This window comes from Azolla caroliniana, unplaced genomic scaffold (genome assembly GCF_043228905.1).
Source record: "Azolla caroliniana isolate FFs.n. ecotype wild unplaced genomic scaffold, voAzoCaro1.0.p SCAF_2, whole genome shotgun sequence".
NCBI classification, from domain to species: Eukaryota; Viridiplantae; Streptophyta; class Polypodiopsida; order Salviniales; family Salviniaceae; genus Azolla; species Azolla caroliniana.
The window spans coordinates 4,539,192-4,566,586 of NW_028230437.1; the positions used below are offsets into that span (position 1 = coordinate 4,539,192).

A 27,395-nucleotide genomic window follows, 5' to 3' on the forward strand; every position below is an offset into this window, starting at 1 on the left:
TGATAGGAGTCGTATACCTCTATGCGATTGCTTAGAGCACCAAAAGTTGCTTATGATTTCAGAGTTAATCTTTTGTATCATGTGTTTCAACCAATCAATCATAATTAAGTAATATTGCATGTAAGCCATGAATATAGATTGCACTATCCTCAATCTAACATGGAGCGGCCATGTTGCAATCTTCCAATAGCTCAGCTTTTGTCCCACTTTTTGCAGAACCCATTTAGCCTTTCTTTTCCCTGTTGCATTCCATCCCAATGGATAGCCAAGATGTCTAACCATTTCATTTGGGCTAACAACTTGACCTAGCTACAAAAGTTGATACCAACTATATGGTGTCAAGGGTAGGAGTTTGGACTTGTTGACGTTAACATGCAATCCAACAACTAATCCATACAATTTGAAGGCATTTGTAATCACCCTCATATCATTTGGATTGTTTTGTAACAGGAATGATGTATCATCTGCATATGCCTGAGCCACGAAATCATGTCCGTCTTGCATTTGCAAACCGTGAAGTTGACCAGTTGATACTGGATAATCCATGTATAATAGTAGAGAGTTGGATAAACCTTTCTCTCTCTAACTCAAACCCTAAATATTAGATCAATTGTTCACATTCTAATGTATGAGACTATCTATGTATTATTGTTATTGTTATGTTTAACCATGTCTAGAATTTTACAAATGAGACAGTTATGTACAAATCCCTAAAGGGACGCGATAGTTCCATCTTATGTGGATGCCCACTGACTCAAGAAAGGGAGAGGACGACCATTGTTGGATGAAGGTTATGCGTTGTCTTTCAACTCCCTCGGAGCCGCCCTTAAGGCCATCATATTGGCTCTTCAGAGTGGCTACAATTTCACTCCATATCTCTTGCAGTAACCTTGTTGGATGGGCGGTTTGGTCGGAGAAGACTCGCCTACATCGTTGTTTCCATAGAATCCAAAGGGTTATTGGGCTGACCAATTCCAACACCTCTTGAGATTTGTCATTAAGTGGAATAGAGTGGACAATGCCGCTGGAGGAGAAAAGGACCTCTTGTGCTTTTATCACCAAAATCATCCCCTCCTCCTGATGCTCGTATCGGCCAATTGCAGCATGCCATGATAGCCAACATATATTTCCCCACTTGATTGAACCTTGCACCTGGCATAATTGCAACAAGCAGCCAACCCCCCGCCATATTCAATGGGACGTTGGGTAGTCCCACAGAGTGTGTCGTATGGATTCTACTGCATGTGGGCACTCTACACAATTAGGAGAGCTAAGGTTCCCACGTTGCCATGCTCCCACCGGTAGGGACTTATGTATTAACAGCCATTGGAAAGTGGTAATTCGCCTCACGTGTTGTTGCTTCCAGATTTTCTGCCAAAACTTGGTGATTATTGCGGAGGGAACTTGAAATGTATGCCAGACCTTTGCAGGAGCTAGTTCTCGAGCGGCTTGAGCAGCTAGAATGTGGCAACCCAATCTAGTTGTGAATTGGAAGAAAGGGATGGGTTTGCTTCCTTGCCCCGTGTAGGGATCACGCCATGTCCATTGCAAAGGGTCCCAACTGACCTTACGTAGCCATGTGTTTTCATGAGTACATATATGCCAATCGGGTTGTACTTTGATCGGATCAGGATCTACAATCCATTTATGACCAATGTACATGCAATACCTCCATCTCTACTGACTTTCACATGTATTGCGAGAAAACACTATTTTTTGTCACATGCATCATATTTGACCTCTTAATAAGATAATAAAGTATATTTATCTATCTCACGGCATACATAACACACACCACTCTATTTTATTTATCCATTGAATGTGGAATTGTATAGCTTGTTCCTTAATTATTTATTAGAAGTATATAGTATTTTTGGACATTCAACATATAGTATTTTTGGACATTCATGTTGCAAAAGCACCTTATAAGACTTTACTTATAAACTCCAATGCTTCAATATGCAGTTTTAGTTTGTGTGCACCTTCAAAAATAAGTACAAGTCAACCCCATCATGTACATGAAACAGAATTTAATAGTACAGATTTTGGGCACATATACACTCAACACCATGTTGAAGGCCGCCTACCTTGACATACCATCAATTGATCTCGTAGTTGCACACCACATATGAGAAAATTAAATGAAATAAATAAGATGAAAAACTAAATGAAAATGCAAATTGTGTAAAGTGCAAACCACCAAAACCAAACCTTGATATGCTATACTAATCTCACGCAGAAAAGGCTAATGAAAATAGTAATAACAACATCACCAACACATGAACATAGAAAAATATATAACAATAATATCAAGGCAAATTTGGCATAGCTGATAAGACACCAAAACATCACAAAATAATTTGGCATCTCATTCATAATGTAAATAGGAGATAAATGTAATCTGAACCTTTTGTTTTACATAGATTAATTTTTATTCCTATATACAAAAAATTTACGAAACTTGTGTATACGGTTGGGACTATTGGTAGGACACTAATTCACTAATTCACGATCCAAATTGAGCATTCTCGCAGTCTCTAGAAAAACAACCAATCCCTATTCTTATTCAATTCTTGAAATCATGTCGATGGCCGAGAATTTCCTCTACCATAACATCGATGCTTTCTTTAATATGTTTCGTGTACCTTTCAAATATGTTCTTGCTTATTTGGTTTTGGAACATTGAACTTTTATGCCATGCAACACCCATCAATACTTTACAGTGACTTGTCAATGGGCTCAATGAAATATTATCTATGACCTCCTTGCGGATTTGAACCTTGAATATTAATCAAGAAGACAATTAGTTTACTCAAAAATGATAAAAGCAAAAAATTGATAATAAGAAAAGGTATCAAAATATCTTTATTGAGTTGTCTTAATGAGATGAAGTTGATTAGCATCCCAATGAAATTAACATTACTATAACTATCTTTTCAATTGAAACTCTTGTTTTAAGCCATTCCCTAAGTTTCAAACAATTAGATTTTTTGTTACATCTCCAATGACTAACTATGGGTTATAAGTGCAAGAACAATCGTAAAATTGGTAACTACTAATTGTGAATCTTTGAAAGAGTCATATAGCACACAACACTATTACAGTAACAAAAGAGAATGAAGAAGAATGATATATATTGATGTCTCTAAGAGAACAGTAAGGGCAAATGAAACCTAATCAAATTTCACAATCACTAATTTTGTCTTACTGCCTCGACCAAGAGAAACAAGGTAAACGTATTTAGCTTCAAAAACAAAGTCAATAAAAGCTTTACAACACTAAATTGAGATACTGCAAGGGATGGTACCTGGAAGTTATCTCCAAATGGAACATCATGGAGAGTCAACACTTCATCAATAAACAAAGCATGTCCGTCGTCTCGTACATTCTTCTGCTGAATGCATGTCACATTGGTCGCAAATAACGAGATTCGATTGCTCAGTTTGTAGCTAACACGCCTTTGTTGAGTTGTTTTATCGTCATCTAGAGATTCCCATGGTGTGGCAAAATAATTTAGTCGACCCATTTTCCTCATCACTCTTCCTTCTAGATTCTCGTTCTCATCCATTGTAATGATGGAATTTACCTAGATAGTTGAATATTGCTTTAAAAACATGAAATCAACCTCAAAATGATGGGTGAGAAAAAAATTGCTTTTTGGATACTAATCATAAATGCTCATAAGTTTCCAAAAACTACAACAATGTCCCTAGTCTCCAAAATACCCCTTACTAGTAATATAAAACATATCCAATATAACCTTCGATAATAAAAAATCTAGAATGTCTAATCATTTGGGGGTAGTTTTGTGTTTTTCCCTAAACAAAACAAGATTATTTCAAACAGATCAACTTACAGAAAGTGGAAGCTCAGTAGAATAAACTTGGCTAAGATTGGCCTCATCTACTCCCAAAAATGTCTCTGGTTCATCTATCTGTCTATATTGTGCATTCACACAAGAGTCTTCTCCTTGCTCAATATTTGCAATCATATCCATTCGTTGCTCGGGACTGAGAGTTCGATAGTTCCATAGCACCATCATTGTTCTACACAATATTTAGAATATTAAGCCATGAAGAGCAATCCCAAGATAAAACAAATTGTGTTAACCCCCCATATATATGATTTTCAACCTTCTACTACTATACATATATCCAACATCATACATTAGGACATCATGGCCTTTTTAAACCTTAGGCTTTACACATATCTTTGTAGGAGAATTATATTGAAGAACGAAAGTGTCACCCTCTTTGAGAGAATTGCGGGCAAGGAAATTCCAAGCTAATCACCGCCATGAAGTAAAATAAGTTATGTTTAAAGCCCAATTAAAAACTACTCAAAAAGTTTTTAAATAAACTTTTACCACAAAGGTGTAAATGTTTTGTATCAAATAGGTGTTACCTGAATGCAGGTTTATAATGAATAAATGATTGAAATTGGAACTTGAATCTCCCCTTTTCATCCATACTCTTGGCGCCATGTTGAGCATCTCTTGCTCTACCTTTCTTGGTATAAAGCAAAATCGAGCGATTAAGCAACAATGCCATGGAACCAAAGGCATGTGATGCTTCTTTTATTTCATCAACATCTTCCCATAAAATGATAAACCTTGTTCGATGACCAAAAATGTTTGAATAGAATGCCAATACCCGAGGTGAAAGAAAGAGCCGTCCCTATATTTATAAAATAGATGATGGATTTAGGCCAGAACATAACTCAATTCTACATTCTCGAGATTAAAAACCCATAACACATTATATACGTAAACATTCAATTGCCAATTTCTTTAGAAGTGTGCATTATCATGATGTGTAGATAGAATATGTTATGTTAGTATGTAGAGACACACTTGAAGCAAAAACTTCCGCTTCAACGAGCATGAAAAATCGTTCACCAGAAACTCCTCTGAAGGCAACGAAAAGAGCTTTTGAAAGGATGCATTCTTCACAAACGATTGCCTTGTAATCTAGGAAAAGAAAGATATAAAATACAATCAATGAGAAACCATAGACAATCAACCAAAACAATTGTACACATATATACATGTGCACATGTGTGTAAAAGCATGCATGCCTTTTTTCCAACTTCTTTCTCTACTTTCTGGATGTAATCCCCCACATTATTTGATTCAATCGTGTTGACAAGAATCACACGAAGGTGAATTTTGCACCCCGCTGCACGTGCATTTTTCCCTTCCAATGTCACCCACAAATCAGCCAAGTCTTCTTGTGTTTGCTTCAAAAAATTAATTTCCGCATATCCAACCGACTCTGATTTTGTAAATGGACCCTCAAAATCAAATATTCTTATGTTCACAGTTGATGGTGCCTCCTCGGTTGCATCAAACTCAAATCTCTCTGAATGAAATGAAAACAAAACAATTTTTTAGTAGGGTTAGGTAAAAATGGAAAACCTGAGAGCTATATATAGTTTGGCATCAAAATAACTACATAGGAACGAAATTCATCCTAGTTCAAAGAGGGAAAAGTCTAGGTCAGATCGTGAATTGATCCAAACATAAAACAAAAACAATTATATGGGGGATTAATCAAATACCACATACATACAATGGATGAAACCCAATAGAAAAACAAATAAAAGCCATATATGTGGGATTGATCTCAATTAAGTTACATAATAATACCAATTATGATTACCTTCCCAAATCGGATTAAAATTTTGCAACTTGATAGAGCTAGTTCTTGATTGCCCACTACATGTGAAGACAACATATGGATCCGGTACCCCGACCTCGTCAGATGCTGGAACATTTTGAGCCTCAACCAATGTCATAGTGAGAATCCATCCATCACCCTTTGCTTTTACTCCATGATCAGACCCTACATATATATAAAACAAATATAGTGTTACTATCAACATATGGGCCCAACCATTCAAAACTAGGGGCTCTTAAAACCACCAAATTTCTCTTAAGGTTTTCTCAACTATTCCCATAATAGCCCTATGTAAACTTGCTACTACATAGGGGAATTATGGTAGTTGATGTTTTCACCTTAATGGTACTCTCGTGACTACCCAACAAGTTCAATAGTTTTTTGGGTGGTTCCCCCTTTCAAAAGAAATCACACTTCAAATAGTCATAATTTTCACCTCTATAAAGCTTTGCGCACAGTAATTTTCTTGCTCTTGAGATCAGATATTCCATTTGTGCACCCAACAAGGCTGAAAGGATGAGTTCGCACAAAGTATCCGATAATTCAAGTTTCCAAATCCCAAGTTTCACACCCGACTTAGAAACATAAATATTTAAAATGAGTAGAAGGGTTGATACAAGGGTTACAAAAACCCTCACATTACAAAAATATTCAAATGCAATTTGCCACTTATTTCTAGTTGCCAACTTCTCTAACCCAAGTGCTTGTTGGTCAATATTAGGCTTAACAATAGTTTCTTTATCCAAAGATTCTACTACTTCTGGAGGTTTCAAGGGTTTTGCGTATCGCTCAAGTACCCCCACAAAATCTTTGTAATTATCTTGTAACCCTTGACGAGCACCACTCTCAATGATCCCTTTCATCATGGTGTTTTTTAGGAAGAAAACATTCCATGATACTCGAAAATACGATGTCTTCACGACTTTCCCTAAGAAAATACAATATTGGAGATCAGTGCGAAACGTTTTTCCATAGGGAACATCTGGGGTACTTGCAGATACGTTGACTACAAATCCTTTCTTATCTGCTTGTGTATACATATGGTCTTCTATTACTTTTGCTGCTTTTACGAGTTTAGTGGCTGCTTTAGTGTATGTTACAACACGCTTTGGCATCCCAAGCTCACCTTTGATCCAAGGACCTTCAATCCAATCCGTAGTTTTTTGGAGCTCTAACACCTCCTTTTGGAACTCGGACCCCGATTTGAATAGGATTTTGTTCATGGTTTTTGCACTCACATCATAAGTGCCATTAATCAAAATGCCACCTTCTAATGGAGGTGGCATCTCTTCTAATATATTAGCACCTTCTTCGTCGTCATCATTAGTATCAACATCATTATCATCAAAGAATGAGAGAGGAATCAATCTCATTGATTCTTTATCAGATGAATTATATGTGCCTTCGAAGTTTGCATTGCTAACAACTTCTTGTACCATTACGTTCGATGATTCTTTTTCATCATTGCTAACAACTTCTTTTATAATTGTTTTGGATGTTTCATTTACACCATGGTTGCTAGTATCAGCTTCTTTGTTGGGTTCCTTCATGGCCACCTTTGACAACACCCTATTTGAGATCCAACGTGAGATGCCCTCAACAACATTAGAAGGGCTTGAGTTATAAACCTTTTCCAAACCTATATTGTGATCTTCTTCGACATTATTTAGAGAAGAAGTAGTGTCATCTTGTGAGCTTGAACTATCCAATGATTGCAACGAATCTGAAGAAAGAGCTTGAGGAACTGAAGTACGCTCAGGAGTCGTGTTAACCGAGGATGAACTAGCAGTTGTATCACATAATTGATTACTTGGTGATGCCAATACCTTCCCAGACAAAGCGAATCCAACACATATTTCACCGGCTATCCTATCAATAACATCAAGCTTAAGGGGTGGGAACACATGAGAACTATGATTTGAAAACTTGACCTAGATGAAGAATTAAGTGGAGATCAAACATGAACCATGAAGATTTTATCAAATCACGAGAAAAAAAAAGCCAAAACCAATATATTAGGTTATACATACCGGTCACGGGGGTTCTTGACCCCTTGTTTCGCTTTTGAAGAGGATACCAAGCCGAAGAGATGACCATATTCTGATGAACAATCGAAACCGGCACATGGAATCTACCAAGGAACGTATCGCTTGAGAATCCGTCATGAACATGCCAGATGGAAATACGGATCTCGGACCCAAGATCGCCGACATCAAAGATGAACTCCTCGGACCACGAGAAGGTAATGGTACTCGAACACGAATCGGAATGCTTGTCCTCAGACCAATTGAGGTCTTGAGGATGGGCCGAGGTAGTCGAGGTGGAGATAGAGCTCTTGAGTGTCGAGTCGCCGAGCTTGATAAGGGCATAAACTCGGGGCGGCCACCGATGATGATGATGATGGTGGTGGTGACCACCATGTTTGGTCCCACGGATTGATAGGTTTCTAGCTTGGAGGAGTTGGACACTTAGTTTCATTATGGAAGAAGAAGAAAATGATGATGATGATGATTTTCCTTGTAAGATTAAAGTCATCAAAGAATGCTATGTTGCTTTAAGAAGAAAATAGAAAATAGAAAATAGAGCAATTGGGTGTGACACGTGGCAACTTTTTACCCAAGCCACCAAGGCCCCCCAAACCAAGAGAAGTAATGACGTCTCCAATTTGACGCGTGCAACAAATGCTTCTAAATTTATATGTGTGTCAAGCTTTCCACATTACTCTTCTCTTTCATTTGATTTGAAGAGCCCCAACTAATCCTTCACACCATCGGAGTCTCGTCTCTATGCACACTCTGTGGGCGTGTGTGTGTGTGTGTGTGTGTGTGTGTGTGTGTGTGTGTGTGTGTGTGTGTGTGTGTGTGTGCACACTCTTGCATCAGACAAGACTTGTCTCCAGAGTGTGTGTGTGTGTGTGTGTGTGTGTGTGTGTGTGTGTGTGTTGAATCGAGACTTGTCCGTCTCACTCTTTGTTGTACATGTTTGACACTTGACATGCATTTCCACTGTCTATTTCGCCATCCACATCAAACTCGCTCGATTTCCCCTAGAAGCACCCTTTCTCATGTGCTTGAAAACTCCATCATTGAGTTTGACCAGGGTTTTAATTGGATAGTCGTAGATCCCCGGGCATTGCCCGACAAATCTCTTTGACACGGATTTGCAAATTGTCCCAAGAAGCCCACTTCATTTACAACTTTCATCAACAAATTTGTGCATTTCTACTTTCCTAGCGTAAAAAGTTAGTACATTCCGAATAAAGTGAACAATACTCATTGTGTTCAGCTATTTTTTACTAGCTAAATCTTGTTTGTCCATATTTTGTTCGAAACCATCCCACTACACAATGCAACTATAAATGCTCGACTAAAAATGCCCATGAAAGCATAAACCGTGGCAAGCAAACAAAGTTAGGGGTAATTGAAGGCTAGGATAGGTTGGCAATAACCCACACAAATAGAATACCATGCAACTATCAAAATAATCTTTCTAATTAGATTTGTTACCACTACAACAAAATTGGAATTTGCCTTGAACATAGAACTAATGGCTCATGTCATTACATACCATGCTAGTCATTGGGCCAAAACTAACTCACTCATAATGCATGCACATTGCTCTATGATTCCTTTCTTGCACAATTTACATTCGATGAATGCATACAAAAGCTAATTGTGCAAAACATCTATGTTAGTATGAGAAAGCAAAATCCATTGTCTTCAAATGAACTAAAAGATTTGATGAGAACAATTTTCCACTTGCAAAAGTGTTAGTAAGATTTTAAACATAAATGGTATAAAGTTACTTTGGAATAGGTCTAGTGGAATTTGACACCATAATGTACCAAATGTAGGACCAATTCGTGTTCCGCTCTTAAAACTAAAGCTTTCCCCATTAACAATGTTGTTAGTCAACCATTATGCTTGGGCCAAAAACACTTCCCCGAGATGGTTACATTTCATTGATCCATAAGATAGACATGAATCAGTCAATTGCTCTGTTACTAATGACTCTGATAAAAGAATGCATTGCACACATCAAATAATAGCTCACTCTAAGAATGTTTTTCCAAGGGTATGCCATTCTGGATCAATTCAAATTCATGTTAACACCTCTAAATAAACAATAAAGAAGTGGTTGATGCAAGTGCTAAAAAAGAAACTTAAAATTACAAAACTTCAAAAATATTGTGCCAAGCGGAGTTGAACTAGGGCTTTTGAGTCCTTGCCTTGTAAGTCACAAATTGGGGAGATTTACTCCAAACCCTCTAAGCCCTTCCATCGAAACAAAATGGCAATCCCACCCTCTAATTGAACTGAAATGGCAACGTTAAGTGAGAAAACATAATAACATAATTAATAGAAGTCCACTCATTGTATGGATGGGCATGAAGCAATGTTTACTTCCCCCAATCTTCAGTAATGATGATTGTAATCCCAAATTTGCGTTTAAAAAAAGAAGAGAACATAACCGTCCCTTAACATCCAAAGGCTGTATCCTTCAAATCCAAGGCAACTACTAATCTCTAATGTACTCGAATAACAATAAGCAAAATTGTCAGCCTTAAGTCTATTTTACTTCAAACGTCCAATCTTTCATCATTTGGATTTGTCTCAACAGGCATTCTCCTGATGTGGTAGAGAGAAAATCACAACCTATTCTTTTGCGGCTTAACCTTGTATATCCTCACAATCCAGTTGGAACTCGTGTAGGCCTCTTCAAGGTGATGAAGCTCAACATCTTTGTTTCCAATCTCAACACCTCTTGCACGGTCCCACCTGTTCAAGATAAATTGGAACATTTTTTTATTTATTCATTTGAGTTTTGAACTACAACTTTTTAAATTATCGGCCAAAGCTTGGATTTATTTATTCATTAGTTGCAACCGAACTGATCAAAATAATTCATTTCCTCATAAGAAAAAAAGCATCTTATTTTCAACCTTTTTTCTTTTTAAAAAGAAAACTTAAATATTATGCGGGATCTACATTTTTAAGAATTCTACTATCCCATGATACACAAAATAATGTAAACAAACCAATATATGCAATAGACACATACCCGGGTGGCCTGCCATATTCTGTCATTAACTCTCCAAATCTATAGTAACAAAGCTTGTACCTAGAAAAAAACATGGATCGCATATCTTTAGTGATGTCATTAATGGCTCAAATTTGTCTTCGATAAAAAGAACCGCAAGAAAAATCTCTAGATGGTGTCAGCATGAGTGATTAGGCCAAAATTGCAACTTTTGTCCCTGCCCTTAGTTCCCAACTGTCGCAAACAATTCCCCCACCAAAAGGAAACAAAATAGCCACCAATTGATGGCAGGATCATATCAAGCATAGATAGACCCAATACATAACTCATATCATATTGAGCCACCATGGATCAAACCCCATGGAAATTCCTTATCTATGATAAGGTATTATTGGAATTCAGACAAGTACTCAATATGATGTAGGTATCCACAACATATTGTTGGAAACAACCACTGTTACTTCATTATATATATGTATATGTGTGTATATACATACACACACATATACATATACATACATAATGTAGGTTAAGGAAACTAGATGCTTCGTTACATATGATAATTTTTGTCCAGAAACAGCAATCTAGACCACAGTCGTTGATAATACACGCATGAAAAGATGACAGAATTCTCAAAGGGAGGGTAGAAAGAGTTGAAATGTGAATACTTATCAGATGAAGAAAACTAGAAGGTAAAGAGGTTCGCTGAAACAGAAGAGCTATGAGTGCAAAAGTCCCAATCCGCATATGCAAGCATGTCATGCCCCTAGACATCCATGTGGTCGCCATACATGCAGTCTCCGGCCTAAATGAAATAGCCTTAATATGATAATGGAAGCAGTTGTTTGAGCAAACCCATAGTTGTAGGGGGGGGCCTTTGAGTAGGATTCCCGAGCCTCATTTTGATCCTGGTGGTGATCACCATCCTCCTACTCTTGCCCAGATGATGAATACATATTAACATCCTCAGGAAGCCAGGAACATCACCTATAGGTAGGTAGCCAAAAAAAGTGCTTTACCAGAGAGTTTCCTCCACTGGTTCGGAAGGTGCGTAGCTACATGTGGGTCGTGTCTTTATGTAAGGTCACTTCTATTCTGTATCTAAGAGGTGGGCTTCTTAAGAGGTTTTGTGCATGCAGTAATTGACAGTGGGAAGCATTTGTCAGATGACCATGAAGATGCACCCACAAGAGAGATCATGGAGAGGCACTATCACATAAATTGTGAAAGTCTAGCTTGTACATTATTATGCCATGTGTGAGAGTTGAGATCCTAGAGGGCATTTGTCGAATAGGTGAGTTGCACATAAATAAAGGTAAACAAGCATAGACATGAATTCAATTAATAGAAAAAACCATCAAAATATGGAACATACATCAGACACTGAAGCATCTTCGGTGCTGCTCCTTTGTCTACCCGATATTCTCCATTTACCAAATACTCAGGTTCCTTGATCACTGGAAAAACTCCACCTCCTATCCGCACCATCCAAAGGAATCTGCTCAGGAACAATCAAAAAAGAAACACATCCATTACTTTACATGCCTCAATTATAATGTGCTGAGTGAATAGTTAAAAACATACTTGTTGATATCATCTGAAGAATAGCCAGTTACTCCTCCAAACACAACTAAAACATAGCCCACATCCAACTCTTGCATGATTTCATAGGCTTCATCTTCGTAAGAAGACATAGCCCTGCCAACTGTAGCAATATGAGTATTATTCCATGTGTTGTTATCAACTATAACAGTCCTATTGCCCATTGCAGTGATTTGATACCCATAGTCCCACCATGACATAATCTTTGCATCCTCAGGTGTATTATGGCGAAGCCAGTAATAAGCCTCCCGAAAATCATCAAAAATAATTTTATCACCATTTGATTGCCGGGCAGCGAGAACAATCGAGGGAGAAGAGTATGCCTCTGAGGTTACCCATGTGCAATGAATAACATAGTTCATCAATAGGTAGAAAATGCCAAGCATGAGAACTGCTGCCCCCTTCCTTTGCATAGGCAAAGACTGATCTGACGCCCCCTGCAAGTTAATGAAATGAATTTATTTTATTTCCAAGATATGGGTTAATGACCCAAATTAAGTTTTCAAGCTATGGGTTACAAGCCAATTTTATTATTTCGAGCTATGATAAATTTATTGCATCAAATATATGCGTTAATGAAGAACTTTATTACAAATTAACCCAAAGATTTGTGACTGATTTGTACTTCTAATGAAATCGATTCTATGGTTTAGCTAGCGTATAAGATTCTCTTCATTAGATTTAGAGTTATAGATTCCATGGCTTCGCTAACACATAGACTTTGAAGTAGATTTGTTCATTAACCCATCGACTCACCAACCAGATCAATATATTTCACACTATGATTTAGCGAGCAAAATTATTGATTTCCAATTATTGGTTAACGAACAATATAGTGATTTCTAATTATAGGTTAATGAGCAAAACTTTATCATTGACATTGATCAAAACTTTATCCATTTCAACTGTATCAATTAACATTGATCAAACAACAAGTTAAAGGAAGTACTAAAAAAATGGCAATGAATTGAAATTTATGGGACATGAACTACTTCAATCTATCACCTTGCCAAAAATCTTGCTGAGTGTTTCAACAGATTTCAAGATAGGAAATTAATAAAGAGAAATCATTGATTTGTGTATATGAACAAATTTCTTGATTTGGAGAAAATTAATTTTTTTATTCAAGTTTATAGTTTAATCAAACAAATTTATGACAATGCAGTAGCTTATATCTCTCACCTTGTTAGTACCTTTTCCCGAACCAGAGACCTTTGTTGTGCCTGCTGCCGGAGCTTTTGCACGAAGTAAACCAGATAAATTCTTCAAACTTGCAGATACAGCAATTGCACTGATAAGACAAACTGCAGGTGCTGCAACTAGTATAAGCCGAACCATAACCCCAGCAAAATACATGCTTGTCAAGCCATATATAATAACAAATATCGTCGCATCGGTAAGCCGCTTGAAGCAAAAGTAAAGACCAGCCGGAAATAATATCAAAAGAATATGGAAATCAAACATAAAAGAAGACCATGCTGTTGGTTGATGCTCTGACACCGATGCAATAATAGGTATATGGTCTTTTGCATAAGTGGGGTCTAAGAGGGAATAAAACCGTCCTGTCCATGGAGAAATGTATCCTGTTGCCATGCCTATAGCAAGAGCTAATGCACCAACAGTTGTTGCAGAGAGTACTGTTACTCTTAGGAATGCACGAAACAGTTTTGGATTATCAAGCTGATTTCTCACCCAATCCACTGCATAGAATACCTGCACAACAACAGATATATACAACATATATGCAACAAATTGGGATTATTGAGCTGCATTATTTCTGTCCTCAAAGCCTGAGATACAACCTAAACATTAAGTTTGCCAGTTGTAATGTTTGTATATATTGTCATGCTATATTTACGATTTACAAAATTACCAGTGTATAACAATGAGAATCATTGTAAAATACCAAAATTCTGTATCCTATTGAAAATAATATAGGAGACTTTATACATGTTTTTCCCCTCTTTGTGTGCAGCAAAATGCTTCTAAACAATATAAAGTTATAGCACAATCTTTGGTGAAAGTAACAGCGGAATTACTGTGTTCTCTTGTGGATATGTACTAAATTCTTAGGTTTTGTACATTTACATAGTTCCTGCGGAGTGATTTGGCTTATATAGGAAATTACATAAATGTTTTGATTAAAATACCTGAGTTTTTCATCAGTAACATCTTTGTTTTTGCTATTTACCAAAATGTCCCTTGTCAATCCCCAAAAGAGAGAAACAATTAAAGAATTGAACATATGATTTCTCTTTCAAAGGTTGATCAGGGGCGTTTGGGGAAATGATGAAAACTCAAGGGTGTGTAAGGAGATAATGAAAACTCAAGAGCATACTATTGAAAAAACGAAATATAAATATATATACAAATACCTGCATCAAGAAGAATACACCCATAGCAGCCATATGCTCACCGGACTGCACATGCTGAAACCCGACAAATCGGATCTGCATCGCAAGTAGCATGCCCAGGATATACATCGTATTGTATGCAATATAAAGTCTTAGTGAATATCTACCGGTAATCAGCAAAGCAAGAACATACAAAGGAATCAAGTTAATGATGAAAATGTATCCACCCCATGCTGAGACCATGTAGAAGTAGGCAAATGCTGAACCCACTGACCATGCCAAAGAACCAGTTTTCACTGCCTTAACAAATAGATAAAAGGTTAAAAGCAATGCGAAGATTGCGACACCTTCATTATCATAAGAACCAGCCACAGATCTTGATATATAACCAGGGCAAATCGCAATAAGAGCAGCAGCTACAAGCCCAGCACCTGAATCCCATATCTCCTTGCCAAAGAAGTACGCAACAATAGTTGTATTTGAAGCAAAGAAGGGCGCAATAAACACGCATACATCTCTTATATGAACTACACATGTGAGAAATCTTAGTGTCCAATACAAAATTGCAGCTGTTACCATAAGACCTGGGTAAAGTGTCCCGCCTATGATTCGGCCTAATGGGTACCATGACTCGTAATCAAACCAATTCCAGAACTCATAGAACCCTTTCTCTGTAAGATAGAGAGTTGTCCTATAATTGAAATAAGGATCAAATTCATGAATCATACTCTCATACCGGAGCACGCTGAATAGCCGAGTCGCAAAAGCAAGCACATAGATCAACATCAAAGAACTGATCCTCAGCAACAATTCTTGCTGTTTGGTCTTTACTTTGAAGCTTTTCAGTGAGATCTGAAGAGAATCTAGAAAGGGTTGGGAAGGACCCATGATAGGCAGAGAAAAGGGCTTACCTTCTTTGGCACCCATAAACCCTAATTCGATGAAAACCTAAGAACTTGGGCAGTTGGGTTATGGTTGAATCGTCTGAGATCTTTAGGTAACACAAGTGTGTCGGATATACCTTACGAAGCAGAGGTGAATTCCATGGCTCTGTAGCTCACACAAGAACATATGTTTTTCTTTTCTCATTTTTCACAGATCTCAATTGAATTTTGGAAGAGAAAGAGCATGTGAGGTATTGGTTTCACACTGTGATGGGCAGGCGAGGAGGGTCTCCGGGACTAACCACCTCATTCATGAACCTTTCATTGTCCGGTGTTTTGTCCAGTTCAGTTCAGTTCAGTTCAGTTCAGTTCAGCTCAGCTCAGCTCAAATCTGTACTTAGGTTTTAGATTGTATGGCCATATGAGCAAGCATCTATATCAATGTGGCACTGTTTGTTGGCCCCGATACTCATGGTCTAGATAGACGTTCTGGGTTGGGATCAAACCTTGTAATTCATGAGAGGCACAAACTTGTTGACAGTGGATATCGTGTGTGTGTGTGTGCGCGCGCGTGTGTGTTTGAGTGGAAAAAGGGGTTTAGAATGTGTTTTTGTTTGGGTTATCCACATTGACGTATCTGAAAGAATGTAGCTTGGTTGAGGTTTTGTGCATCATTCATAACTGGGGCATATCGGTTCTTGATCGATTGTCCATACTAATGCAGTTTGGTTATCATTGCTTAGTGGAATGCAATTACCCTCCTGTCTTGGATAGGCTCAAACAATGCACTAGAATGAAAATCTATGTTGATGTGGTGCGACATCATTTGCCTTTATGGGTGTATAGCATCTTGTTCAGATTTTCTAGCACAAAGAATGTGGCTTGGTTGAGGGTTTGTGCAACATTCGTGGCTAGGGCGTATCGGTTCTTGTATTGATTGTCCATACTAATGTGGTCTAGTTACCATCGCTTAGTGGGATGTAATTATCCTCGTGCCTTGGATATCCTGCCAACAATGTGAGGTTAGGCTCAAACAATGCACTAGAACAAAATCCTATGTTGATGTGGTGCAACATCGTTGGCCTATGGTTGTATAGCTTCTTGTTCAGATTTTCCTCTTTGTTTGGCACAAATCGCTAATTGTGGGAACATTGCTCTTGGTTTTGGACACATGTCCAATAATAAACCATGGTAGTATGGGATAAGCCATTGAGAACATGACGCAGACAAACATTTGTATGGATTGTCCATGTTGATGTGGCACGAATCATTCACCGTATATGTGGACGACTTATTCGGGTTGTTGTTGAGATTGAATACATTGTATCCAACATACAAGCAAGGAAACCACATCTGGAAATATACAATGGCTACTCAATACTTGGCTAGGTATCCATGTTGATGTGACATAAAATTGTTTAGTTGCAATAATTGTTTTCTAGCTTGTTGATGTTCCCCATAATTTTTTCCCATGCTTGAACCTATGCATGCCAACCAAGTTTCATGAGCCTCGCCTAATCCTTGTGTGTCCAGACTCCAAATTGTTTGCTCACCTACTTCTAAGGTTTGTTTCATTGGATGACAGTACAAACGATCACATTCACCAATCTTCAATATCGACTTTGCTTGCAAAAACTTATCAAGGAGAGGAATTTATTCAAGAGTGAAATTCAATTTATTATTATTGTCTTTCAAATGAGAAAATCATTGTCCAAAATGTTGATAAAGCCATTTTCCAAAAGGAAATGGTTTGTTTGCATGATGCCAAACTCAAATTTGGTTTTCCAAATTTTACATTGTAAATCCATTTTCCAAAGGAAATGGTTGGTTTGCATGATCTCATAACTCAAAATATGAAATGTTTTTTATACTTTGAGACAAGTGACAACATCAAACAAATAATTCCGTTTGTCTTGAACCCATGACCTCCATGTCAAAAGACACAAGCTTTAGGGCTACAAATTTGAAAATATTTCCAAGGGTGCCAAATTTTCAATATGGCACATAAATGCAATGACTTTGCATTGTATCTTGGGAGGTTTAGGCCTAGTTCCATTCCATTGCAAGAGACTTGAGAGTATCCACAAGTCTTGTTGGTTGAAAGCAGAGTATGTGGGGTTGATGACATACGTGAAAGGTCACTAAAAATATTCTTTTACGTAAAGAAAAGGGTAACATTTGACATGGAGTGAAACTTTGAACACACTATCATAGATCATGCCCACAACACAAAAATGAAAGTACTAGATAATAAACATTATATCGATCATAAGTAAATGATATAACAACTAGTGTGAAAGCTACCAACAAGAGTCAATGGCCTAAATGTGGGCACCGTGATCTAATATAAAAATGTTACAATTAGAAAACCACGAGAAGCATGTAACCCCCTTACAAAGCTACAATTGTTGGTTGTACCATGAAGGGTTTATTCCAAACATCATAATTTTTGTTTTTTTTATAGCAAATCTGTATGAATTGGAACACGGAGAGCTACAAGTTCACGTGTTACGTTTAGAAAACCATAAGAAGTGTGCAACCCCCTTACAAAGCTACAAATGTTGGTCATACCTGGAAGGGTCTATTCCAAACTTCATATGTTTTGATTTTTAATAATAGCAAATACGTATGAATTGGATATATGGAGAGGCATGAGTTCATGTTTGTCGACGTAGAAATCACGTAGAAAGAAAATCGTAAACATTGATCACATCACATGTCATGCGCCCTCGAGTCAGCTCATTTGCCATCCCTATTGATCAAAACATTCATCAAATCTTATTCCCCGACAATCATACTTGCCCTAATCACAAAGCTTGTTTATCCGTGGTGTTGTATGCATTGATCCGGTCCGATGTTATGTGATTAGTTTAGGTTGGTAGCATATGCAACCGAGAGCATCAAACTTTGCTCTAATTAGTTGACAGATGCAAGATCTCGACTAAAATTGAGATTAAGGTTACGATTATGATTAAGATTATGGTTGAGATTGAGATTAAGGTATGATGTTATGTGATTAGCTTAGGTTGGTAACATATGCAACTAAGAGCATCAAACTTTGCTCTAATTAATTGACAGATGCAAGACCCTGATTGAAATCGAGATTAAGGTCACGATTATGATTAAGATTATGGTTGAGATTGAGATTGAGATTGAGATTGAGATTGAGATTAGGATTGAGATTGAGATTGAGATTGAGATTGAGATTGAGATTGAGATTGAGATTGAGATTAGGATTGAAATTGAGATTTATTATGCAATAAAAATTGTGGAGTTTTTATTTAACTATAATTTTAATCTAATATTCAAAAAAAGGAGAAAAAAAGGGGCTTCATTGAGATAAACCTTGAAGGGAAGAAGAGCTTTCTCTGAGCCTGGCTATGGCGTCCATGTAAGTTTTCTTCTGCTTCCTCCTGCTCCTCCCCCCCCTCCTCCTCTTCACTCCATTTTTGGGTCGTTCCTCATTTCACGCCCGTGGCACAAAAAGCGCCCTTTAACTGTGTGTACATTCTTAAAACCCCCAATTTTTGTTTTTTTTTTTTTGCCCTCCTGTATTCTCGTTCATGACACACAAAATCTACTTGTTTTCGTTTAGTAAATTCCAACTTAAATTTCTATGCGTTCAGCAAAACCCTAATTATTTTTCTATTCGTAAATTACCTTCAATTTGTGTGTTTTTTTGTTTTTTCCTGTTTTATTTCCAAAAGAGAATACCCACATTTCTTAACAGTATATATGTTTCTTTGTTTTATTTTCTCTTTGTTTAAATCAGGTCTAAACAGAGTTTAGATCAGTCTTTTTCTCTACCAAACATGCATTTCCAACACAAAAGTACTTCTTCCATCTCTCCTCTGAGTAATTCTTCACAAGGGAGTACAAGCATAGCCTCCCTCAGGATTTCAGGTTCCATGCAAAACTTCAAGTTTAGAGTTTCAAGTTCCGTGGAGAACTGCAACCTTAGGGTTCCAAGTTCAGTAGAGAACCCTAAATTTAGGGGGTCAGGATCAACTACCAAAAACAACAAGTTTAGGGTTTCATGTTCAATGGAAAACTCAGACTCGTCCAATGTGAAGGACCCTAGGGATTTTAAGGTTAGGATGAGGAAATTAGGTGTTGTTGCTACCGGATCTGCTCTAGGTATAGTTGGAGCTTCTCTATTACAAGTAATTGGATATGGTAATGGAGGAGGAGGGTTTGGAGGAGGGGGTTCATATGGTGGTGGTGGTGGTGGTGATGGTTCAGGTTTTAGTAAATTTAATTGGGTAGAAAATTTCATGGCTTTTGCAAGCTCAGAAGACTCAGAGTATGACGCTCATGACCTCCAAATAGGTTATAAAGCTAATATAACAAAGCTCAGCGAGGGGAAAAAATATAAACTATCAGGTGTTGAATTGATTGATAGTCGGGTTGATAGACCTGTTGGTAAAGATGATCCTTTCCACGAACTTATCACAATAAGGCCAGGTGGAATTGTTACGAAATCTCAATTGCAAACCGAGCTTGAGAATCTATCGAGTTGTGGGATGTTTGAGAGCGTTGAGATGGAAGCATTGCCTCAGATAGATGGAACCTTGAAGATGCAAGTTGTATTTGCAGAGAGTGAGTGGCAAGGTGCAGAATCAATCAGATGTGTCAATGTTGGATTACTACCTCAATCGAAGCCACCTGATGTAGATTTTGCCAAGTTGTCAGACAAGGAGAAAGAGTCATTCATAAGAGCTCAAGAAGATGAATATAAAGAAAGGCTTAGGAGGACAAGACCATGCATACTACCAAAGTCAGTAGAAAAAGAGATCATTTCATGGCTTCGGATGGAGAGAAGAGTTACTGCAAGGATTCTTCAGAAGATTCGAGACGAAGTTCAGAAGTGGTATCATGACCAAGGTTTTGCTTGTGCCCAAGTTGTCAACTTTGGGAATCTCAATACAAAAGAGATCGTTTGTGAAGTTGTCGAGGGTGACATAACTGATGTTATAGTACAATTTCAAGACAAGATGGGCCTTACATGCGAAGGAAACACAGATTTGAGGATTGTTGAAAGAGAGCTACCTGATCAGGTAAGGATTTTAGGTGTGCTAATCGTGTTTGCACTATGATCAATGTTTGGGAAAAATTCCTTATTAATTAACCGAGTTTCCTTTTCATGCATGAAATAATTTGGAAATCAAGAGAAAATACCACATTCCTGTTTTATTTTATTACCTTTATAAATATTTTGAATCAGCAAGTTCAGAATTTAAACTGCCTCCTGTAATGAATGGGGCACCTCCTTCAAACATTTGGAACTTGGAAATCAGTATTGCATTGTAAATATTCTGAACTGGCCAGTTCAGAATTTCAACTGCCTCCTTTAATGAATGGTGGTAGCTCTTTCTTTGAACATTTGAAATATACTCTTAATACAGCTATTCCTAATGAGATGTTAGATGATAGTTTTGCTCTTCAATTAAAACAGAAATCAAACACGTTTGATATCAGTAGCAAATTATTGCAATTCACATTGCATACACATATCTCACACTTTTCAAAGATTAACAGCTGGAGCTTCACATGGAACTGCATTTCTTTCTCTTCCTCGAAATTTCTACTGCCTCGACTTAAATATGTTCAAATTTGCAGCTACAATCTGGTTATATCTTCAATATTGAAGCTGGGAAAAGGGCTTTGAGGAATGTAAATAGCCTTGGGTTGTTTGCAAACATTGAAGTAAATCCTCGTCCGGACGAAGAGAATGATGGTGGAATCGTTGTGGAAATTAAGCTTAAAGAACTTGATCAAAAGACTGCTGAAGTCTCCACAGAGTGGAGCATTGCTCCTGGAGGATCTGGTTGGCCTAGCTTGGTGTGTATGATATATATTGACAAGTTAATTTCTCAAAATGAAGTGAGGAATTATGAAGAATTTGTTTTCTGGTGCACTTACTACAGGCATCGATACAACCGGGTGGAAGTGTAACTTTTGAGCATCGAAATTTGCAAGGTCTCAACCGATCCCTTTTTGGCTCTGTTACGTCAAACAACCTCCTTAATCCTCAGGTATACAATTTATATATTAAATTAAATCAATGTATTTTCTTGAACTAATCATGCATTAAAGTGAATTTTACCAAATAATGTATAGCAAATGACAATATTTATGTTTTGATGTTGAGCTTTGTGGAACCTTGTTCTCTTGATTGATATGTCATTATAGTTGTATTAGGGAGTCAAAGGCGAGGCTTATATATGCTTCATGATGAGTACTGTAATGCATTGCTTATTAGATATGTTTATATACCAGGACCTGGTTTTGACATTGATGCCATTTGACAAATGCCAATATTTATGCTTATATGTTGAAGCTTGCTGGGATCTTGTTTTCTTGATGTGTCTGTTAAATTAAGTTTTTTTGGGGAGTTAGACTGAGGCATATATATGTTTCATGACCAGTACTATAATGAATGACTTCTCATCTTTATTTATGTTTGTGTAGGATGACCTTGGTTTTAAATTGGAGTATGTGCATCCTTATCTTGATGGGGTGGAAGATCCACACAATCGGACTTTGAAAGCTAGTTGTTTCAATAGTCGTAAACTGAGTCCTGTTTTCACTGGAGGACCAGGAGTTGAGGAGGTACCAGCAATATGGGTCGATCGAGCAGGGCTGAAGGCTAATATAACAGAGGTTAGTTCTTGAAGGGTGTAGAAAAATAGAATTTCACTGTCTGCGTGCTTAGCTGAAGTTTGAACTGTTGAAACTACTTACAGTATTTATTGATTTTTCAGAGCTTTTCTAGGCAAAGCAAATTTACCTATGGTCTAGTATTTGAAGAGATAACTACTAGGGATGAAACGAGTGCTGTTTGTACGAATGGGGTTCGAACTCTTCCGAATGGAGGGTTAAGTATGGATGGGCCTCCAACAACTCTTAGCGACACTGGTATTGATCGTGTTGGCTTTTTCCAAGCTAACATTACTCGTGACACTACAGCTTTTATCAATGGAACACCTGTTGGTACCAGACAAATATTTCAGGTTAGATTATTATAGTTTTTTTGTGAATGTGTGGGGGATGCAAAACAAATATATATACAACAAAATCAGGTCAATTATATGAGTATAACTCATGTCAGTATGTGTCATAACGTCCACCGGTAAGGCACATATTTTCAAATTTGTAAGCCAATCGAGCCGTCTCCATACTAAAAACCACTTCGAAGTTTGAACCCCCAATATCTTATGTTTGTTCTGTACTTTCATAGCAATAGCAATTTTCCACCAGCATGCTATGATACCAAAGCATATCATCCCTTTCCATTGGTTTGATCGTAGATTTTTGGGTTGTTCCACAATTGGCATTGGATCATTGGGCGCCTTGGGCCTGTGATCTCTTATGTGATTTTGAAGGAGCTATTTTCATCAGTTCAAGTGTGTCTAGGATCTATCCTTGTATTATATATACACATTATATGTATAATGTATATACCTGCCATACATTCAAGCTATATATAGTGGATTGTATGTCTTAATGCTGTGTGCTTCAAGTGCATAAGGTTGGAAGTATATCTGGTTTTTCATTTGTTTATAAGAGAATCACTGCCCTAATTGATCAAAAATGTTCTTTTATATCTGATAATTAGACTATCTTGGCAGGTTGATCAAGGATTAGGAATTGGTAGTCAATTCCCCATTTTCAACAGGCATCAAATAACTGCAACCCGATTCATTCAGCTGAAGAAGGTACCGGTGGGTGAGAAGGAAGCTCCACCACCAGTGCTTGTTTTACATGGTCGTTATGGGGGTTGCATCGGTGACCTTGCAGCATATGATGCATTCACACTAGGAGGACCTTATTCTGTCCGGGGATATAACATGGGCGAGTTGGGAGCTTGCCGTAACATTCTTGAGGTATACTAATTAAGCTTTTGGAAAGTTGTCTCTACCTGTTTTATTTTGTTTGGCAAATTCCTAAGATACTCCTAGGTTTTCATAATTCACCAGAATATCCCTCAGTGGTACAAAATGTACTCTATATAGCTGTATTTTGATAAGTTTTTAAACTTAGGGATATCTGGTCAGTACCCTAAAAGCTATGGGTGCTCTGGTATTTTGCCGTTCTTTTAAGTATTTGTGGTGGTGTTCAATACTCGGCTCATTTGTCATGATGAAGTGTTAGTACACATGATCTCAAACCGAAAAGAAGGAATCCTTTTTAAAGTGAAGATATTCAATTTATAAGGATGATGCTTTCCCATTTTGCTTTTGAATGTTCATATCCTCTTAATCTGGAGTGAGAGTGGTGGTTGGAGTTGAACTAATCTTATGTGTGGCTCATAAGCTTGAGAAACTAAACCAATTCTCCCTGTCTGTTAGCTTTCTCTAATACATGATATATATCTATGCAAGAAGACCCAATAATGATGAAATCAACCATGGAGCTAACTTAGTATGTTGGTATGAGGCAAATTAAATAAGCAACTGAATTGCATGACTAACCTTTATTTAGCTTCTCTAAAGATAAATCCGTGTAATAAATTAAGTCTTCTCTTTCCAATTTTGCAGCTTGCAACGGAACTTCGTGTACCAGTTTGGAATACGCAAACGTACGGATTTCTGGAGTATGGAACAGATCTCGGAAGTTCAAAAGATTTAAGAGGAAACCCGACTGAGTTTTTCCGCCGCGCCGGAAGTGGCATGTCTTATGGAGTTGGAGTGAAGCTTGGATTAATGAGGGCCGAGTATGCTAGAGATTGCAATACAGGCTCAGGATCATTGTTCGTTAGATTTGGAGAAAGGTTTTGAAACTGAAATTTGTTATATGTTTTACTCAAATTAGCATTCTTAGAAGTACCTCATTTGGCTCTCATTTAAAATTTTCTACCTTTTATAACTTGCTTTCCCCCCCCAAAGTCGAGCCCCGATTTTCTTCGATGGGGAAATTACACGGCTGCGACCACCACTTTCGAGGTTTCTTTTGTTATGTGAGCATTTATTTAATGGAATGTTTCCTTTCCTTATTCTAGGCTGGTGTCAGAATGCCTTTCCTCTAGAAGTACATTTTGGTCTTTTGATGGTAGAATGCAATCAAAATGAGGGCACTACATGCATGAGCATGGTTTCTTGGAATATGGTATGGAAACAGGTGACATATTTGGGAAATTTATTTTTCTTAAACACAATAAATGTAGGATGCAAAGACATGGTGTGGTAACTTGAATTGAAATGCCATTATTACCATTTAAAATATTTGTTTAGTTGACAGAGAAATTTGTCAAGAACTAATTCTAGATACATGTTTTTAACATCCAATGAGCAGACATTCATAGGGCAAACCAAAAGTTTGAATTCATTACCACAAAAATTACAAAAACTTGCAAAATAAGTTAAATGAAAGTTCTAATCAATTAAAGGATTACCTGCATTAAGTTGAGGTGCACTCATATGTTGTGGTGTATATGTTACTTCGCATTGTTAAACTCTAGAATTTGATAATGCTAATTAAACATTGTCATATCATGTTAATCAACAGCAATGATTTGATAGATCAAATAACCTAACATGATCATGAATAAAAAAGAATATAAACCTTATCTACATAGGGAAGAGAAATATCACAATTATTCTAGAACTATAATGTTTGTTCAGTTTATATCACTAACTCTATATTTTGCAGCTCCAAATAGTACAATTTATGAGGTGAATACTTTGAACATTTGTTGAATCCTAATGTGTTTTTGTTATGTTATTTGTACATTATTTTGATTGAAAAGATAATGACTGTGGATTCCATGTCTCTAGAAATGAGCAATCTTATGGATCCATGCCACCATATTTGTCACATCTGATTTTGAAATCATTTCATGATGTAATCTTATGAATATACTATTGATAATTTATTAGATCAAGGTATTCCATGACTAATAATATCCAACAATACATTTACTATTTATCATGTTAGCGTCAAATGTTCTCATTGAGCGAGATCTTTTTAAAGGTGGAGTCATGCCTTGAATATTGACCTCATTTGTCAAGGAGGTCAGATTGCCATATAACCTATTGATTGTGAGTTACATGAGAATGGATGTCAAGCGCTCTCAACCCATTAACCTTGCATATTTTGACCTAGTGAACTTGCTAACTCACCTCTCTCACAAGGTTATCCTTGCCAAGAAGCTCGGTAAACACTTAATAAGATTAACGAATTAACACTTCTTCTTTTTTAGTAACACTGTTATTACTAGTGGGAAACCTCAAAGTGAGGTGAAAACCCACAAAGAATAAAGAAAAATATACAAGTGTCGATTAGACACTAAAGAGCTTAAAAGCACTCAAAGCAAAGGTTATAAATTTGGAGTGTGATGTCTCTAAGTTGCAGACGAATTAACACATTAAAAAAGGTAGATGAGCACAAGTAGATGAGCACTCAAAAGAATGTAGCTCAGTTGGTAAGGTTGCTCGATGGAGATCGGGTGGTCGTGGGGTCATGGGTTCAACCCCTACATTCCAGAAGAATGCCACTTAGTTGGTAAGGTTGCCCAATGGAGACTAGGTGGCACAAAGGCGTTTGGTGAAATAAGAGATATCTATGGAGTAATAGAGAGGTGAGAAAATTGGTTTCGAACCCAATATGTAGTGCTAGTACTGTAAATTACTTACCACTAGGGTAAGATAATTACTCATAAAAAATAACTGAGTGAACAAGCAAATTTAATCTTAATAACTCAAAGTGATGAGTTAGAGAGCAATATTCGATATTAGGAGAGTTAGAAAACTAGGAAATCAACAAGGTCCAAAAGTGACCTTTAAAGTTATTTCCAAAAAGGCGTTGTCCTCTTTCACATTTGGGTAACCCTAGGGCTCTCAATTTACTATACTTCATATTTTCACCTCTCTTGGTTCCACACTTGGGTTCGATACTAATGTTGATATTATCAGTGTTGGGTGTGTTATGTACAACAAGTACTTTACATCTCCCCTCCAACCTAATGAATCCACAGTCTTGGGTGCCCCATGAGGATCCTCAAGTCTATTGAGGTGAAGAAGGGAATGGAAAAAGGTTGTCAACGGTGGGGAGAGAGTGAAAGATGTTGAAGACATTGTTAGTAGAAATGTAGATGGGGGGAAGATGGTGTGTGTGAGGGTTTGGGGGAAGTCAATTGATGTGGGGGGGCATGGGGAGATGTCTGGATGGGGCAATGAAACGTTGGCGAGCAAGCATTGTCTGTTAAGAGGGGGAAGTTTGATATCCTACATGAGTGTGAAGAATTCCTTCACGTTCCATACCAAACACTAATTATATATTGACTATGGTTTCAATGTCTTGTTGGTAGGACAAGGGTAAATTGGTTACCTACATTCAAAGACCAATCATTTAGTGCCTATTGGGGCCTTTGCTATGGTCGAAGTTGAGGCGTCACCCATTGGTGATGATATCATTCCTAATTGTAGTTTGAGGGAATATTGTGTGCCTATTGCTTGGCTTTGGGAGGAAATGGGGAAAGGAGCTAGGGAAAATTTTTGCCAAGGATCTACCGATGCTAAATAGTCACTTCTTTTGCGACTACTTGGTTGGTAGTGAGGTTGTTGCATCATATGTCATAGATCAAGTAGCCCTTTGATGAGTAATGACTTGTTTGTCTTTCTCTTTAGGAGATAAAGGCTTACTAATCAATGGAGACGTGAGATCATATGTAATTTTCTTGAATCAAGAACATTTACCTCCTTTGTGATCACCTACATCACATACCAAACAATGAGATAGCCTTGGTAGGACATGTTGATTAGGTAGCTTTGCGACAAGGCATATTGTAGACTAGTTGTATTAGATCATTGTTTCAATGCTTAAGTCCAAGTCATTGA

The 27,395-nt window shown here is 37.4% G+C and overlaps 3 protein-coding genes across 3 annotated transcripts; 1 reads left to right on the top strand and 2 right to left on the bottom strand.

Annotated features, from left to right (window-relative positions):
- Positions 1-2,412: 2,412 nt before the first annotated feature.
- On the bottom strand, positions 2,413-8,213 carry LOC147867164 (C2 and GRAM domain-containing protein At1g03370-like). Its single transcript, XM_087339666.1, has 10 exons — positions 7,709-8,213; positions 7,198-7,542; positions 6,115-7,107; positions 5,661-5,843; positions 5,077-5,360; positions 4,853-4,969; positions 4,405-4,676; positions 3,857-4,046; positions 3,308-3,586; positions 2,413-2,779 (listed from the first exon to the last, which is right to left on the bottom strand). The coding sequence occupies exons 1-10, from the start codon at positions 8,211-8,213 to the stop codon at positions 2,567-2,569; spliced, it is 3,381 nt and encodes a 1,126-aa protein (XP_087195792.1). The 3' UTR covers positions 2,413-2,566.
- A 1,747-nt stretch (positions 8,214-9,960) lies between these two features.
- On the bottom strand, positions 9,961-15,761 carry STT3B (staurosporin and temperature sensitive 3-like b). Its single transcript, XM_087314949.1, has 6 exons — positions 14,696-15,761; positions 13,503-14,033; positions 12,303-12,757; positions 12,094-12,216; positions 10,740-10,799; positions 9,961-10,456 (listed from the first exon to the last, which is right to left on the bottom strand). Exons 1-6 carry the CDS (start codon positions 15,599-15,601, stop codon positions 10,327-10,329), a joined length of 2,205 nt encoding a protein of 734 aa, XP_087171075.1. The 5' UTR covers positions 15,602-15,761; the 3' UTR covers positions 9,961-10,326.
- A 3,106-nt stretch (positions 15,762-18,867) lies between these two features.
- Positions 18,868-24,572, top strand: LOC147867166 (protein TOC75-3, chloroplastic-like). Its single transcript, XM_087314950.1, has 8 exons — positions 18,868-18,949; positions 19,331-20,615; positions 21,178-21,399; positions 21,486-21,593; positions 22,030-22,221; positions 22,323-22,571; positions 23,190-23,444; positions 24,099-24,572. The coding sequence occupies exons 1-8, from the start codon at positions 18,939-18,941 to the stop codon at positions 24,336-24,338; spliced, it is 2,562 nt and encodes an 853-aa protein (XP_087171076.1). The 5' UTR covers positions 18,868-18,938; the 3' UTR covers positions 24,339-24,572.
- Positions 24,573-27,395: the final 2,823 nt, after the last annotated feature.

Excerpts from the sequence above, each read along its gene's own strand:
- STT3B (XM_087314949.1), bottom strand. The coding sequence starts at position 15,601 with ATGGGTGCCAAAGAAGGTAAGCCCTTTTCTCTGCCTATCATGGGTCCT. Across the intron at positions 14,034-14,695 it reads GTGTATTCTTCTTGATGCAG|GTATTCTATGCAGTGGATTG; the intron begins GTATTTGTATAT and ends GTTGTTGTGCAG. Across the intron at positions 12,217-12,302 it reads TCTTCAGATGATATCAACAA|ATTCCTTTGGATGGTGCGGA; the intron begins GTATGTTTTTAA and ends GTTCCTGAGCAG.
- LOC147867166 (XM_087314950.1), top strand. Across the intron at positions 22,222-22,322 it reads TGAAGGCTAATATAACAGAG|AGCTTTTCTAGGCAAAGCAA; the intron begins GTTAGTTCTTGA and ends TTGATTTTTCAG. Across the intron at positions 23,445-24,098 it reads CTTGCCGTAACATTCTTGAG|CTTGCAACGGAACTTCGTGT; the intron begins GTATACTAATTA and ends CCAATTTTGCAG.
- LOC147867164 (XM_087339666.1), bottom strand. The coding sequence starts at position 8,213 with ATGACTTTAATCTTACAAGGAAAATCATCATCATCATCATTTTCTTCT. Across the intron at positions 4,970-5,076 it reads AGAAAGAAGTTGGAAAAAAG|ATTACAAGGCAATCGTTTGT; the intron begins GCATGCATGCTT and ends TTCTTTTCCTAG. Across the intron at positions 4,047-4,404 it reads CATTATAAACCTGCATTCAG|AACAATGATGGTGCTATGGA; the intron begins GTAACACCTATT and ends AATATTGTGTAG.